This window comes from Lolium rigidum, chromosome 6 (genome assembly GCF_022539505.1).
Source record: "Lolium rigidum isolate FL_2022 chromosome 6, APGP_CSIRO_Lrig_0.1, whole genome shotgun sequence".
Classification (NCBI taxonomy): Eukaryota; Viridiplantae; Streptophyta; class Magnoliopsida; order Poales; family Poaceae; genus Lolium; species Lolium rigidum.
The window spans coordinates 304,810,482-304,827,011 of NC_061513.1; the positions used below are offsets into that span (position 1 = coordinate 304,810,482).

Here is a 16,530-nt window from a genome sequence, read left to right on the forward strand (position 1 = left end):
GTCCAAGTCATGGAAGGACTAGGACGAGAAGGCAGACTTCTATTCGGTTACTTTGGACAACTTTGTAATACAATTATTTTATAAAAAAGAATTAGAAAATTTGAGCTAATTTAGCCAATGAACATGCTAATTATGTAAAAAGACGGTCAGAAACGGCTAATTCATTTCAAAGCAACACTTATACAACATTGACTGCAATCAGACAGTTCAATTCTACAAACAACAACATCAGTCGTTAAAAGCACTTTTGCCAAACACCAAATCTCTACTTCCACAGTTGCTTTTCTACAGCTGATTTTCCACGGCTGCTTTTCTACAGCTGCTTTTCAACAGCTAAAGCCCAAACAAACACACCCTAAGTACTCTTGACCCTTGTGCAACCTCGATGCCTTTCTGATCTAAAATAATTTTCTACCCAATTTTGTTTTTTGAATAATTATATTTTATACTAATTTTTTATACTTATTTTGAACTTGTTTTTTTAATCATAATGTAGTATTAGTGAGTTCAACTTTCTGTTACTTATATCAGAAAAACTGGCATAAGCGAGCGGGAATTTCAAGGAATAGATCGACGATGCAGAACACACCGACACCTACTTACATGCCATAATTAACCATAGTGTAGATATAATGTTTTTTTACACAATTGTATTGCATATCATCACAAATTTTGATTGTAGTAAATTATATGCTATAATAAGAGTTATCCTTGAACTAACTTTTCTTAGTTGCATAAACTATAGAGTATACACATGTACAAGTATATGTGTATTTGAATGTGCATAATATCTTGAGTTATTGCGAGAGTCACCTACAAGGCCTACAATTGAACATATATTACTAGTTTTTTCTAGTGTATTATTTGGTATTTATAACGTATTATAGAAACTTCTAGAATCTAAAAATAAATAGTTCGCAAATGTGTCTTGCAAGTTTGTTTCGTTAATAAGATGATCGCATGTGCATGAAGTGCATTTGGTATTGAAATGTCATCCATTATAATACTTAATCATCCATGAATATAAAATTCCCACAGGTTTTACTTGTGCATAAATATGATTTGATTGATATGTCCATCTTTAGTGCACTTGGTTTTATCTTGTGTATACAAACCGAACCTACCCGTTTCCCAAAAAAATATTATACACGAAATTACTCATGGAAAATTATACACGAAATTACTCATGGTAAACAAGTTGAAACTACACCAAGGATCTCTAAAAGGGTTTTCTATAATTCATTAATTGGAATCCAATTAGGGAGCTAATCATTTGATTCAAGCTTTGCAGATTTTAATTCAGAATGATCATGCCATGATAGGTTAATCATGCTATCATTGTATTGATCATGGAAATTGCAAAGTGGATAATGTTGTGTGACCCTTAAAAAGTTTAGGAAAATGTGCAGGCTCCCATGCAATGCAATTTGCATTTCTTGAGTCATATATAGATACGCCATACTATCTCAAGTGCGTGCACTTGACAAAGCACGAGGAAAAAGGATCCCACAAAAACCGCACAAAGTTTTCCTTCAATCTTTGTACACATACCCGGTGCATCCGGGTGCTTTCATTCTAGTACCTCCAACCGTGTAAGTTTAAGGGTGTGTTCGGTTCTGGAACGGCGTGGGATGGAATGGAATGGTTCCGTTCCAGAGGAATGGAATGGTTCCATCCCCGTGTTCGGGTTGGACAAAAAAGAGGAACGGAATGATACCGTTTTTTGTTCGGTTGGACGAATTGGAGAGCAGAACGGAATGTGGTTAAATTAAACTTTTGTCTCAAAATCGTAATTAACAATGGCAAATAGTAATTTAAATCTCAAAATCGTAATTAACAATGCCTAATGACCTTTTTAATCTCAAAATCATAATTAATATATTTTTTTCGGTTGGGGAATTTGGAGAGTAGAACTAAATGAGGTTAAAGTTTAATCTTTTATCTCAAAATGGTAATTAATAGTGGTAAATGGCCTTGTTAATCTCAAAATCGTAATTAACAATGGCTAATTATTTTTCGGCCGGATTAGTGTAGTGCTTCGTAATTAATAGCGGCTAACTAACAGCCATTCCACCACATTCCACCGATTTGGTGGAATGGGTGCATTCCGCATATGGAGGGAATATTCCCTTTCGAGGAACCACTCGGTTCCGTTCCATTCCACAACCGAACACAAGAATTGGCTCTAGGTGCGGAATGGTTCCGTTCCATTCCACTCGGTTCTAGAACCGAACACACCCTAAGAAACTGACATAGGCCAAATATTGGCGTGTCACTATTTTATTCAACACTACCAAGTAAGTTGTGCATGCGATACCACCAAGCATTTATAAACAAGATCGAGGAAAGTTTTATGTATATGGATGGAACTTCAAGGAAATTCCATCCAATATCTGAGCAGAGACTTCACAGCTATCCAAACTCAAACACCCGAGCTTTTAAGTTTTCACTTACGTGTGGAACCTAACTTATGTGGTGTTTTGTTCCATCTGGTACCACCGAGATTTTGACTCGCTAGCTCTGAGATCTTCAAAAAATAATCACTATAGTTCATAGCCAGCTAAACCTTTGATAGTGTGGCGATTTTTTTTTTTTGGCTCTGGTGTCCTCTTTATCGAATACAAATTAGTTTTTTTAAAATATTTTATACAATTCTCGATAAAAAAAATATAGTATTCCCTCCGATCCCTTTTACTTTACTCGGATTGAGTACGTCTCATTTTGGTTTCTTTTCTGTGCAACACATATTGCTACTCTATTTTATGTTTATTTCAGAATAGTTAACAACTCATTTTTAGTTTATATGTTTACATTTCAGAAAAAAAAACAATGCCAATAGCAAATTCCAAAACCTTATCCCAAGCTCGTCGTCTTCCTCCAGCAACCTCCCGCTCCGCTTCATATTTCTCCACACCCCGCTCACACCCCAACTCCCACCCCGAACCCCCAATGGCTCTCACCACGCACCCGCCGCTCGCCCTCTTCCACCGCCCCCTCCGCGGCCTCCCGCCGCGCCGAGCCCGCCTCTGCCGCTGCGCCGGCGCCGACGCGGGGAAGGCTCAGGCGCAGGCGCAGGCGAGGAGGGCGTACCCGTACGACGAGATCGAGCCGAGGTGGCAGGCGCACTGGGAGGAGCGCCGCACGTTCCGCACCCCGGACGTTGGCGACGGCCTCGACACCTCCAAGCCCAAGTGCTACATCCTCGACATGTTCCCCTACCCGAGGTACTTATCCGCGTCTCTCCTCCCCGCCGCGAATTCGCGGTCGAATTGTTCGAGTTCGCTAAAGCTGTGTATGTGCCTACTCTACTCCACCACGAACTTGTGCTTGAATTTTGTAAAATTAAGAGACAAGTCGTTATTGTGACTTCGTTCAGTTTCTGTTTACCCCACCGCGAATTTGTGCTCGAATTGTTTGTATTTATCATGACTTGGTGTACATTGGTCTTGCAATTGCATGAAGTGGTGTAGTTGGGCTGCGATGGTCAAGGACATATTGGGGTGAGCTGGGCACATGAGGTGTACTAGTGCACTAGCTAGTCAAAATGCACATACAGAAATCTTGAAGAAATATGGAAAAAGTCCTAGACATGGACACGATATATATCAACCGTGTCTCAAAATTTCAAATCCAAATCTGATTCATGGCTCCATGAACAAAATAGCCAAAACCGAGTATGAACAGCACCATTTCATATCCAGTACTATTCACTGTCAGACTTGTCATTTTTTACTTCCTGAGTTTCGTTATCCATAAAATGATAAAAATGGTAATCACCTGCCTATTACATCATTACACCTAACTAGCCTAGTTCACAGTATATGCCCCCGTTCTTGTCCCATCGTCTATTAGTAGGATAGTACTAGGCTGTATTATGTTTTTTTCTAGATAGTGCAAGTATCAATCTCCCGGTCTTTACATCATGTGACACACAAAGCCAAAATTTAGCCAGGAAGGCCTCAATGCTGAATTTTAGTTTTCCTAGATGCATAAACTCATCCTGAATTGAATCCCACTCTTAAGGTAGATAAATGTTCGTCGTGGTTCACATGATTTTGCAACTTTTCATGCAGTGGGGCTGGACTGCATGTTGGACACCCCCTCGGGTACACGGCGACCGACATTTTGTCGAGATTCAAGCGTATGCAAGGCTTCAATGTGTTGCATCCGATGGGATGGGATGCGTTTGGTCTTCCTGCCGAGCAGTATGCTATCCAGGTAATTTAAGCCCTCTTCCTCGTTCTCGTTGCTGAGCTTATTATCCTCTCTAAGTTTGTGTGTTGCTATGGTCTGAATGGTGTACTCTGTGCGCAGACGGGAACTCACCCCAAGATTACAACAGCACGGAACATTGACCGCTTCCGCACACAGGTAATACTGTAGTGCACTTCGTTCTACATTGTATCTTTTGCTCCTTACGTCTGCTAGATGTTGCATATTTACAGTAGCAAGTCAAGCTCGATACCTGTATTAGGTTGCATAAACAGAACAGAGCACTACACACTGTCTGGATTAGCTCTGTTACTAAGTTAGGCACGATACCTGATCTACATCGCAAATATAGCAGTACTGTTTTTAGCCAAACAAGATGTTGCTAGTGGAATCATTGCTAAGGTGCTTTTAGTTACATTGCTAGACTTATGAACAACTTGTACGACTCTTAGTAGATGGGATGGGATCTTCCTGTGTGATCTGTGATGCTCATAGGGTCCTTCTTTTGATTGGTCAGCATGAAATCTTTGCTATTAGTTGTACCCTTGCCATGCATGTTCCGTGGCTCATAGCCTAAAAGTTTTCCATGCACTATAAGTCATGCAGTTTGCTACTAATTTGCTCCTTCATTTGTAATTACCATGAAACATGGATGGCATATTGATATAAAAACACTATTCTTAGGGAAGCAAGTGTAAATTTTTTCAGTGTGGTACCTTGACTACTAGTGGTTCATTAATTGAATTCTTTCTTGTGTTGCAGCTCAAATCATTAGGTTTTTCATACGACTGGGATCGTGAAATCTCCACAACAGAACCGACCTACTATAAATGGACGCAATGGATTTTTCTTCAACTTCTGAAAAGAGGGCTGGCTTACCAGGTCAGAGCTACTGATGTCCTTGTTTGTTGGATATTTCGAGTTTCAAACATGTTTATCATTTGATTTGACACTGTTCTTCTTTTGCATTTCTTTATTTCAAGTGACTATCTGCTTTGTACCATTTGTTTTTACGATTCTGTTTTATGTTCTTAGTGTTGTATCTGTGGTTTTCAATGATTTTTAGGCTGGCATTGATATCTTACAATCAGGCTGAGGTACCGGTTAATTGGTGCCCTGCACTTGGGACTGTTCTGGCGAATGAAGAAGTAATTGATGGTGTCAGTGAACGAGGTGGTTATCCTGTTATAAGAAAGGTATGATGTGGAAACTGTGTAACTCATTCTGCTGTCAGTTTAGCTTATTGCTTTTTTTTTTTATCTATGGCTCTATGCTCTGCCATGTTAATGTACCTGTTGCTCGGCTCCTTTATGCAAAAAGCATATTTCAGTATCCACCTTATCTTCTATTGTGTAGCCAATGCGTCAGTGGATGCTGAGGATAACATCTTATGCTGATCGGCTTCTTGAAGATTTGGATGATCTCGACTGGCCTGAGAGCATAAAAGAAATGCAAAGAAATTGGATAGGGAGATCAGAAGGTGCTGAGCTTGAATTTTGTGCAGTTGACCAGGAGGGACATGATTTAGGGGCTATATTGACAGTTTATACAACAAGGCCCGACACGATTTTTGGTGCAACGTGAGTATTCTCCTTTTTTTTGTCGGTGCTAACTATTTACAGCTTCTAGACCCAGACGGCAATATTGAACTTCATTTTGTTTTTCTACTCCAGATATCTTGTTGTAGCACCTGAACATGTTTCATTGCCATCTCTAACATCTGAGGGACAACGTGTGCATGTATGTATATTTTCTCGTCGTTTCCTCAACTTCACATTAGTCAACTTTAATATGGACTTTGGAAAAGCAGGTAGAGGAATACACAGAAGTTGCAGCTAGAAAGAGTGAACTTGAGAGAACTGAATTACAGAAAGAAAAAACTGGAGTTTTTAGTGGTTCTTATGCTAAGAACCCAGCAACTGGGGAGATCATCCCAATTTGGGTGGCAGATTATGTCTTAGCAAGGTTTGTCAATTTATCTTTGTTTTTTGTGTCTTTTGATGTTGTGTTGTGTATCAGCATTATCATTATTGTGTTTTTAGTGGTTCTTAACATCTTTGCAGCTATGGCACCGGGGCTATCATGGCAGTGCCTGCACATGATTCTCGTGACCACGAATTTTCCTTGAAATACGAGCTTCCAATCATTAAGGTTGTAAGTCCGCCGAATGGCAATTGTGATCCTGAGGAGGCTTATGCAGATGATGGTATCATGATAAACTCATCCAGTTCTTCATCTGGATTAAATATCAATGGTATGCTTTCCCAAGATGCTGCTCTGAAAGTTACAGATTGGGTAGAGAGTAATGGATTTGGAAAGAAAAAGGTGCATTATTTTTCCCACTTCATCATATAGCAATATTCTGTGTGCTGCTTTCGTGATGAACTAATTGAGCATACCCAATTACCAGGTAAACTACAAGCTTCGTGACTGGCTTTTTGCTAGACAGCGCTATTGGGGAGAACCTTTCCCTTTGATCTACCTTGATGATAGCAATGAAATGGTGCCTCTTTCAGAAAATGAGTTACCTTTAACTCTTCCTGAACTGGATGACTTCACCCCCACTGGTACTGGGGAGCCCCCTTTGACCAAAGCAACAGATTGGGTATGTGTGTGCAACATTTTTTATGCTGAGAAACTATGATGTCTTTGTGTAATACTAAGAACTTCTCGTTTTTCCTCGAAAAATCTTCTCTAGTTGTTGCATGTCTATGAACCATATTGGAACAAATAGAACAAGCATATTGGTGTGACGGTTAGAATAAAAATAGAGGACAACAAATGCTAAACAGTTAATCCCATCTCTACATCTTGTGAAGTTAAAACAATGCATGAGAAAACATAAAGCTCAAAGATGGCTCGGAGGAACACAGTCCCTGAAAATTTTATGTCAGTTGGACTGTTCTGTGTCATTTATATTTTGTGTTTTTGAATGAGCAAGCTAGATGAAATGGATAATGTAAAGTATTCCTTATTATTTGTTTGAAAACTATGAAGAACAACTGGCAACTTGAGGGTCATGAGATCTAATGTAACCTACTGCTGTTAGTGAATTTGCATGAACATATGTATTGAGTATCATTTAATTTTGCTCGTACATACTATTAAAGTGTTTTCTGCCTTTTCAGGTTAAAACCGCTGACCTTTTAACTGGGAGGCCTGCAACAAGAGAAACAAGCACCATGCCACAATGGGCTGGTTCATGCTGGTAAATTTTGCCATGATGTAATTTCGGTGATTTATACTAAGTTAATGCTCCGTAAGTATGGCAAAAGTTCTGTTTTATAGTAGGAACTTGTGGTGTGCACAACCAAATCGAGTAAAGTTGTCCATGTCTTCTTAATATTGCAATTGCTAACACCATCATACAATGGACAAACCTTTATCCCCTTGCTGTTAAGCATGCCCTTTTCGTGTTGTATTTGTGATATTTTTAAATGGTTATGCAGGTACTATTTGAGATTCATGGATCCAAAAAATTCCAGCACATTGGTTGACAAGGCTAAAGAAAGGTGCTTCATTCTTTCATATCATCTCTTAAGAGATGTGTGTGTAACTTCTTTTTTATATCATGCAGTTATTGGGGTCCAGTTGACATCTACGTCGGAGGTGCTGAGCACTCTGTCTTGCATTTGTTGTATGCAAGATTTTGGCATAAGGTTCTGCTTTTTCTAATACAAACAGCCACCCTTTTATAATTCCATTGAAGGCCATGTGAATGTTAATGACCTATTTTATGCAATACATGCAAAATTTTGTGGCTTCATTTGTTCATATATTCGTTATAATATTGCTACCTGTGCAATTGTATGAGATTTTGCTGATTGAGGTTTGGTTTGGTTTGTTTGTGCATGAAATCTAAAAGCAGTCTGAGATATCTGAATCGGGCGCCCCTTCAGCTAACATACCGATAATGTACACTGTACCGTAGAATTTTGACTCTGGTTAGCTAAATTCTGCTTGTAGTATATATGGGCACCAACTCTTTCGGGTTCATTATGGTTTTCTCCCTGCTTGTACCATCAATTATTATGATGCTGGCTTATTATATAGAACAAAAATCTAGTAGTATCTGTTGGCTCTATGTTTCATCTAACCAAATTATATTTCTAGGTTCTGTATGATATTGGCGTGGTCTCCACCAAAGAGCCCTTCAAATGCCTGATAAACCAAGGACTAATACTGGGAGAAGTGGGTGGTGCAACTTTCTTTCAGACGTTTTACATCTTTGCCATGCATTTTGCTGTTCCTAAGTATGGATGTCATAACAGGTTGAGTATACTGCATACAGAGACAACGAAGGCAGGTGGATTTCTGCAGATTCAGGCTCAAGCTTAGCTGATTGCTACCAAGAAAAAGTTTCAGCAGATAAGGTGTGCTCTGGTCCTCGTGTTCAGTTGGGTGATAAAAGTTTTGGAGATTGACTTTTGATTGCTTCTGTGTTCTTAAGATCACAAAAGTTGGAGATCATTACGTGCTGAAGGACGATCCAAACATACGTTTAAATGCCCGTGCCTACAAAATGAGTAAAAGTCGAGGAAACGTCATCAACCCTGATGATGTGGTTTCAGAATACGGTGCTGATTCTCTCCGCTTATATGAAATGTTTATGGGACCATTGAGGTGCATCATTTTCTTTTTCATCCATTGATTTTTACAGATCTAGTCAACCATTTTCGAAAAGTTAACAGATTATTTGATCCATGCAGAGATTCAAAAACATGGAGCACTGGTGGAATTGAAGGTGTGCATCGGTTTCTAGGCAGGACTTGGAGACTCGTAGTTGGCGCACCTTTACCAGATGGATCATATAAAGATGGAACTATGGCCACTGATGACAAACCAACCTTTGAGCAGCTTCGAGTTCTTCACAAGTGCATAGCAAGGGTAGGTCACAGCTTTCACCAGGTTGAATAACATTTTTTCACTTATGAACTTCGAAATGAAAATCATGCAACTTGTTGGGCTTATTAGGGTTGTCTGTTTGGTTTTAGAACTTCTACCATGTTTCAGCTTTAAAGTAAAACATAACTGATGCATTTGGTTTGGTGTGTGAAAAATGAATATGTAAATTTGTTCCCTAACCCATACCACCTGTGGTTTCAAATATTTTGGAACTCATTATAATTCTAGTATGGGGGTGAACTAAATCAGACAAACCTTACTGCCTTACTTCTGTATCTGCTTCCAGATGGACTTTTTTTCCCACAGAAATCTTTTCCTGCTGTTACAATGGTCCGCTACTCTTTTACCGATATTGTGTTATCAAAATCTTCAGTACCATCTTAGTCCCAAACCTTCAAGTCATGCTGCTGTGATGATTACTGGTTGACTCCTAAATACCATGAATATCCCGTTTGTAGGTCTCAGAGGAAATTCAAGAAACAAGGTTTAATACTGCAATTTCTGCAATGATGGAATTTGTGAATGCCGCGTACAAGGTAAATTCAGGCATCATTTTTGCATGCACATGCACAATTATATAAATTGTGTACCCTCTCCCCTCCCCCTTGAAGGGTTAAGCATCTGTGATCCATTTTACACATCCATTTTCTACTCCCAAAGATGAGTGCCCACAGTTTTCTGTTGCATCAGTTATCTGTCGAAACACTAGTTCAACCGGCTGTACTGCATTTATTCAAATCTGTGCAAGCTTATGTATGTTGTTTCCTGTAACGAGTCAACTGTGCACAACTGCACATTCACTTCAATGCTGCAGTATTTCTTCATTCATGTGCTCAGGTCATACTTTGGTAAAGTATTAATGGGCACAGAATCTCAGAACTCGCATCAGTAAAATTCATAGGTTTGTTTTATCAGAGGTAATTCAATATAAGCCCAAAAGGATCTGAAGATTGCTTGGTTTGACATGGCACTGGCAACAAAACATTCTACTGAGCACGCCTTTTAGCTTCTCTGACTGTACACCCCACATCATTTTGAGAAGAATCTGACGCAATGCTCTTTTTCTCTACAGTGGGACACCCAACCGAAGTCAGTTATAGACTCGTTTGTTCTGCTGCTTGCACCATTTGCACCACACTTGGCCGAGGAGCTTTGGTTTCGTCTTGGCCACTCACAATCATTGGCCTATGAACAGTTTCCAGAGGTAAGCTAAAACCGGCCCCGCTTTTGTACATCATTTTCCCTTGCTGCCAAGTGAGCATACGTTGCAGATCCATTAAGATGAAAACTTAGTCAGAAAGATTTCACTGCTTTGATAGGTAGGTGGGCTAATTATATGGATATGAATAAAACTTCGTAGATATTAGGTAGTAGAAGCTACTGATGAGTGACCTGAAGAGTACTCTTAATTAAGGAGCATCTTCTGGATCACTAGTCTGATATACATGCCTATGGTTTTAAATTTTTGTTTTGTGGCATATCAGAAAATATTTAGATTTGTTTCTTTCCTTTCCAGGCAAAAGATGAGTATTTGAAGGAATCAGAGGTCGTACTCCCGGTACAAATCAACGGGAAGACCAGGGGTACAATCCTTGTCGACAAGGAGTGCTCTGGGGATGATGCGTTCGAAAAAGCAGCCTCAGACGAGAAACTCTCCAAATATTTGGATGGGAAGGTCATCAAGAAGAGGATTTATGTGCCTGGAAGGATCTTGAATGTTATACTAGATCAACAGAAGGCAATGACCTGATTATTCCTCTGGTTTTCTCGTTGATCTTTGGCGGAGTCCGGGCAGAGTAGTTGATAGTCTAGAGACTGTTGAGACGTGGCAAATCTGTAAATTTCCATTCTTTTGTAACATTTGATGCTATTCACACGCATTTCTTGTGATAGTCCTGCATTTAGCCATACTGTATTTACAATGGCTTCTTTCTTTGAATATAACTTCCACTTAAGATCAGCAGAAGGTTTTGAATAAGTGAAATGCGACGGTTACTCTTGTGGGCTACTAGAAGTACTATAGAACCTAGCTCAATATGTTTATTTTCCAGTTTATGAAACTCTATTTCTTGACGGCCTAACTGGAGCAGTATTTTCTTCAGTCTAACAACATATCATCTGCTGCACTGATGACACCTACCCTGACTGATGACACCTACCCTGACCTGGCGTATGAGTGTCCACCAAGTTACTGAGAGACTGATGCAACCAAGCTTCAAGCAGGTATCCCACTGGATTCCACTATTATGTTGTTGATATTCTTCTTGTTCATCATGTTCTTTTTCCGTACTAAATTTTCTTTCGGCATGTGGAACTGTAATATGTCTGACAATTTATGTTCTCCAATGTTAATTAATTTCTTTTGAAATATTGACCTGCTTTTTTTTTTGTCATCACGCCATACACTTCAGTAAATAGCTAGGCTGCATTCTGATAAACTTCACTGCAAACTGCAAACTGTAACATACCAGGAGGCTTTCAATTGCTAGGGCACAGTGATTGTATCCCCAGTTCCTACAAACCGAATGATGACTGAGACACATAATTTGCTTCATTTCTTGCTTTCCCTGGTGGAGTTTTGCCCATCCAAATGTAGAGAACATCCCATCTATTCAAGACCTCAGCTGCAGAGAAATCCGGGCAGAGGCTATGGCAGTTTTTCTTTATGGATCTGCGGTAGTACTATTCTTAGAGCATCTCCAGCCGTCTCCCCGACGAGACCCCCAGACGCCTTTTTGTCATCTGGATGGACGAAAACGGCCCAGTCACCGCTCCGGTTTCTCGTTTTCGTCCGGATTAGGCCTTTCATCCGTCCGGGGAGCCCAGGCCATCCAGGCCCCTGTCGTCGTGGTGAACAAACAGATGCCATAGGATGGCTTAGGTTGGGGCCGAATGGACGCAAGAGGATTCGGGGGAGGGTTTGTGATTAGATGGGATGAACTTCCGGATGGTTTCCTCAAGAACTTAGCCAAGGCTAGAGGTTGAAGAAGAAAGACATAAGGAAGAACTCGCTCTAGATCATCTTCTTTATTGATCTCAACAGGAGTACAAGTTCTCCTGTGTTCATGTGTCCGCCCGTAAGAGGGGCTGCCCCCTCTCCTTATATAGGGGAGAGGTGGCTTACAGGGCAAGAAACCCTAATGGCATCTTTGACTAGACGAACTACTTTACAAAGCTACTTTAATCATAGAAGACACCGGAGTCCTCTTTAATCGGGGATGCCGACGTCCTCCGGCTTCTTTGATCTGTCATCCTTCTCTTTATCGTCAGCCCTTCGTTTAAAGTTACTTTGCTTAGCTCATCCTTGTCTTCTAGCTCTGGAGAGAATCTTTGACCAGTCCTGCCGACCTGCTCTTCTTTCCGGTAACCCGGTGTCTTCTTATCCGGTTCCGGCATACCCCTCTTGGGGATACCGGCTTAGCTTCACTTAGCTAAGTTCTTATCTCTAAGTTCCGGTACAAACATTAAACCGGTATCTTGATGGCTCAAACCATCCGGTTTGGCATGCCTTTGGCATACCGGGGGTCATCCCCCCAACATTAGTCCCCGAAGCTGGTATAGTCTGGCGGATCCTATCCAACAGACCATGCCAGGTTCTTTTATTTTAGGATACCGGTTTAATCTATCCGGCCTTAGGCTTGGATCCGGCATCTTTGCCCAGGTCATCGCTATCTCTTCTTCTTAAGACATTATCCGGTGTCTTATCCTCCGGCATCTTAGTCATTAAACACTTCCTCGGCGACGTCGAGAATATCTCGGGCCCCGCGCCTGTCGCGTGACATGCGCACTGTGACTGACGCGCCAGTGTCAGGGGTCACTTCCCCTCGGCTTCTGCGCGCGCATTAACCGCTTCACAGCGAATCCCAACCGCTTCACTGGATCCGTGGGCACCTCCCTGTGGCTTATTACTTTTTCGCGTGTATCACTGTGCCACGTGGCGGCCCGTGGAGCGAACCGTCGCGGCCCACGACCCAAACCGCCGAGGCCCAGCGGTTTTCGGCCCATATCTCCCTCTTCCTTTATAAGTCGATGGAGTAGAAGCTCTGGACGAGCGCAGACACTGTCCGCTCGCCGGCGACCTCGAGGATGCCCGCCCGAATATGTACTCCAGCAAGCGCCACTTCATGCCCCACGGTGGGCGCCAACTGTCGTCGTGGTGAACAAACAGTATGCCATAGGATGGCTTAGGTTGGGGCCGAATGGACGCAAGAGGATTCGGGGAGGGTTTGTGATTAGATGGGATGAACTTCCGGATGGTTTCCTCAAGAACTTAGCCAAGGCTAGAGGTTGAAGAAGAAAGACATAAGGAAGAACTCGCTCTAGATCATCTTCTTTATTGATCTTAACAGGATACAAGTTTCTCAGTACAAGTGTTCTTCTGTGTTCGTGTCCGCCCGTAAGAGGGGCTGCCCCCTTTCCTTATATAGGGGGAGGTGGCTTACGAGGCAAGAAACCCTAATGGCATCTTTGACTAGACAAACTACTTTACAAAGCTACTTTAATCATAGAAGACACCGGAGTCCTCTTTAATCGTGGATGCCGACGTCCTCCGGCTTCTTTGACCGTCATCCTTCTCTTTATCGTCGACCCTTCGTTTAAAGTTACTTTGCTTAGCTCATCCTTGTCTTCTAGCTCTGGAGAGAATCTTTGACCAGTCCCGCCGACCTGCTCTTCTTCCCGGTAACCCGGTGTCTTCTTATCCGGTTCCGGCATACCCTCGTTGGGGATACCGGCTTAGCTTCACTTAGCTAAGTTCTTATCTCTAAGTTCCGGTACAAACATTAAACCGGTATCTTGATGGCTCAAACCATCCGGTTTGGCATGCCTTTGGCATACCGGGGGTCATCCCCCCAACATTAGTCCCCGAAGCTGGTATAGTCTGGCGGATCCTATCCAACAGACCATGCCAGGTTCTTTTATTTTAGGATACCGGTTTAATCTATCCGGCCTTAGGCTTGGATCCGGCATCTTTGCCCAGGTCATCGCTATCTCTTCTTCTTAAGACATTATCCGGTGTCTTATCCTCCAAGCATCTTAGTCATTAAACACTTCCTCGGCGACGTCGAGAATATCTCGGGCCCCGCGCCCGTCGCTGACATGCGCACCGTGGACCGACGCGCCGATGTCGTGGGTCACTTCCTTCGGCTTCGCGCGCGCATTAACTGCTTCACAGCGAATCCCAACCGCTTCACTGGATCCGTGGGCACCTCCCTGTGGCTTGTTATTTTTTCGCGTGTATCACCGTGCCACGTGGCGGCCCGTGGAGCGAACCGTCACGGCCCACGATCCAAATCGCCGAGGCCCAGCGGTTTCAGCCCACATCCCCCTCTTCCTTTATAAGGGGGAACCGCTTCTTCTTCTTCCTTTCCTCGCATTCTCCAGTTCCTCGCGCACAGTGCTTTCGCCCTTAGCGCCTCCGCTGCTCCGTTTCGCCGCCCGAGCTCCGCCGTCCAGCGCATCTTCGATACTGCTTCGCCGAACGTCGCCGGACTTCGTCGCGTGAAGAACTTCTGCTGCGCTTCTGCCCCCGCCGCGGCATTGGTGCTTCTTCGAGCTTCTTCTCACCTCGCCGCCGACGGACTACCTCGCCGGCTTTTGGCTCGTCATTCCTCCGGCGAACTTCTTCCTTACCAACTCCGCTGCCTCAGGTTAGGCTCAATCTGGATTTACTCCTCTTTTGCTTGCTTTCTAGATCTCGACTCGGTAGTGTATTTACTTCTTCTTTTTTCTTGCTTTTTCTCTCTTTCGTAGATCTTCACGCGGGGGTATCTTGTGGGATTCTTGTTTCTCCTTGTCAAATTCCATGTCTAGTATGGAATCCTCCTCTACTTCTTCTTCTGCGTCTTCCTCTGCTAGCCGGCGTAGCAGATCTTCCGACGGACTTTCCGCCGATCTTGCCCGGATGGACGCCGAGTCCGGTAGCAATCGCGCATCCGGTAGCAATCGTGCATCCGGTAGTTCTAGCGAAGGTTCCGGTATGGATTCCTCCGGTATCACCCGTGGGGCCTGGATGGGCTCCAACGTTACTAAGTTCGAGATTGACTGGCTATACCGGTCCAGGAGGATTCCGGAAGGAGTGACCTGCCGGCTTCCTCGCGACGAAATCAAACCGGTGCCCGAACCCGGTGAACGAGTTGTTTTTCTTGCTCACTTTGAGCGCGGCTTCGGCCTTCCGGCGTCCGATTTCTTTCGGCGCTTCCTTGATTTTTATCAACTTCAACCTCACCATCTCCCTGGCAACGCCATTTTCTACCTCTCTTGCTATGCCACCTTCATGGAGGCTTACATCGGCATTCGTCCCACTCGTGAGACGTTCGCCCGCTTCTTTGCTCTTCGGATTAATTCCGTTCAGGGCAAGAACATTCCTAAACCCAAACCCCCCGTTCAATGCGGGTCTTGCATCATCGGCTCCCGTCAAGGGAGCCCCTTCTTCAAGTTCTCCGGTCTCGAGTCATGCCGGCTATGGCAAGGGACCTTCTTCTATGTGAAGAACAAGGGCGCCCCGGATCTTATCAACCTGCCGCCCTTCAATCCGGCGCCGCCCACGAGGGCCAACTGGAGCTACAATCCGAAGGACTCTCATATTGAGACCAACCGGATTATACGCTTTATGAGGCAACCGATGAAGGACACCAACATCCGCTCGGATGATATCATCCGCGCCTTTATCTCGCGCGGGTGCTTCCGCTTAAGCGCCGCATGCACAAGATGAGCGAGATGTACGGTCCCGGTGATCCTACAAAGATCACCGGAATTCCTCTTAGCAAGAAGGACGTTGTCCTCAAGGCCGGCCAGATTTGTCAGACCGCCATGCCGGAGGATTGGGAATGGGGCCTTCGGCCTCTCAGCTCCACTAACCCCCGACCCAAGATGTAAGAAGTTACGCAACTCGGGTCGGCGTACCGGTAACTTTTGCATTGTGATTAACCTTTTTATCTTTCTTGCTCTTTCAGGCCAAGGACCGTTTCCCCGGCATCGAGTCTGACCGACGCGGCCCTGCCCAGAAGCGAGGTTTGGACAAGTTCGACCCCGACCCCGTCATCTATTGGAGGGATCTGAAGATGGGCAAGACCGCAGCCTCGGCGCCTTGCAGGTCTCCGCCGGAGCTCCGCCGGTTCGTCCGATGACCCGACCATGCTCGAGGTAGCTTCTCTATTTGACCTCTCATATTTTACCGTCGTTGTTCCTCTCGTAGATCCTTCCTCAACCAACATCAACCCGCAGATTCACGAGCACGCCACCCCGCTGCAGGCCGAGGTTGGCCGGGAGTTCCTGGACAACCTCGTCGTCGGGGGCAAGAAGAACAAGACCCCGGCGTCGGGTGCCGGGCCAAGCCAAGCCAAGACCCTCCGGCCAAACGCTTCCGGACCGAGCCTTTTGCCGGGAAGCAAGTAGGCACGAGGCGCTACATGT

General features: G+C 43.7%; 1 protein-coding gene across 1 annotated transcript; it reads left to right on the top strand.

The window, feature by feature from the left end:
• The first annotated feature begins 2,949 nt into the window (after window positions 1-2,949).
• Window positions 2,950-11,125, top strand: LOC124664530 (leucine--tRNA ligase, chloroplastic/mitochondrial-like). Its single transcript, XM_047202030.1, has 20 exons — window positions 2,950-3,224; window positions 4,074-4,218; window positions 4,315-4,371; window positions 4,975-5,094; window positions 5,304-5,408; window positions 5,569-5,792; window positions 5,886-5,952; window positions 6,023-6,177; window positions 6,276-6,537; window positions 6,623-6,817; window positions 7,341-7,420; window positions 7,662-7,724; window positions 7,790-7,871; window positions 8,326-8,403; window positions 8,484-8,585; window positions 8,663-8,835; window positions 8,922-9,099; window positions 9,576-9,653; window positions 10,190-10,321; window positions 10,634-11,125. Exons 1-20 carry the CDS (start codon window positions 2,950-2,952, stop codon window positions 10,865-10,867), a joined length of 2,805 nt encoding a protein of 934 aa, XP_047057986.1. The 3' UTR covers window positions 10,868-11,125.
• Window positions 11,126-16,530: the final 5,405 nt, after the last annotated feature.